At 27.5% G+C, this 443-nt stretch overlaps 1 protein-coding gene across 1 annotated transcript in view; it reads right to left on the bottom strand.

Annotated features, from left to right (window-relative positions):
- The window catches only part of LOC119586781 (eIF-2-alpha kinase activator GCN1-like), a 26,024-nt gene that overhangs the window by 12,345 nt on the left and 13,236 nt on the right, over nucleotides 1-443 (bottom strand). Inside the window, exon 20 of the mRNA XM_037935501.1 lies at nucleotides 207-214. Coding sequence (XP_037791429.1) covers nucleotides 207-214 — 8 coding nt within the window. The remainder of the gene's footprint in view (nucleotides 1-206; nucleotides 215-443) is intronic.

Below are 443 nucleotides of genomic sequence, written 5' to 3'. Positions count from 1 at the left end.
CAAAGAGTAAAGAAGAATTTGTAGATATTCTCTTTCCTAATATTCATGAGTCTATTAGATGATCCTGATTTCCGTTGAGGGCAGCACTAAGAACCTTGAAGACAAGAGTGGTTTTAAGACATTCATAGACCGTCCAAACAAAAAATAATATTTGCATTATTCTAAATTATAAAAAGATATTATTCTTAGGTATTACAACTAATTACTTGTAATACTGAAGAATATTTCAAATTAAATTATAAATGCTTTTATTTAACGAATATCATGAATGCTTTAAAGACAGCAAAATCGCAAATCACAAATATATACAATAAAGTCAGAATTGGAAGTATGAGATAACCCTGAAAATTGATTAATGTTTTCATTTCATAGGAAAGCAAACAACAATTAATCTAAGGAGACAAGTAAGTGTGTTTTTGAATCTAAAAACATAGCAATTTCAG

This window comes from Penaeus monodon, chromosome 22 (assembly GCF_015228065.2).
Source record: "Penaeus monodon isolate SGIC_2016 chromosome 22, NSTDA_Pmon_1, whole genome shotgun sequence".
Classification (NCBI taxonomy): Eukaryota; Metazoa; Arthropoda; class Malacostraca; order Decapoda; family Penaeidae; genus Penaeus; species Penaeus monodon.
Note: the sequence above shows the minus strand (reverse complement) of the source record. Positions and strands in the feature narration are given on the sequence as shown.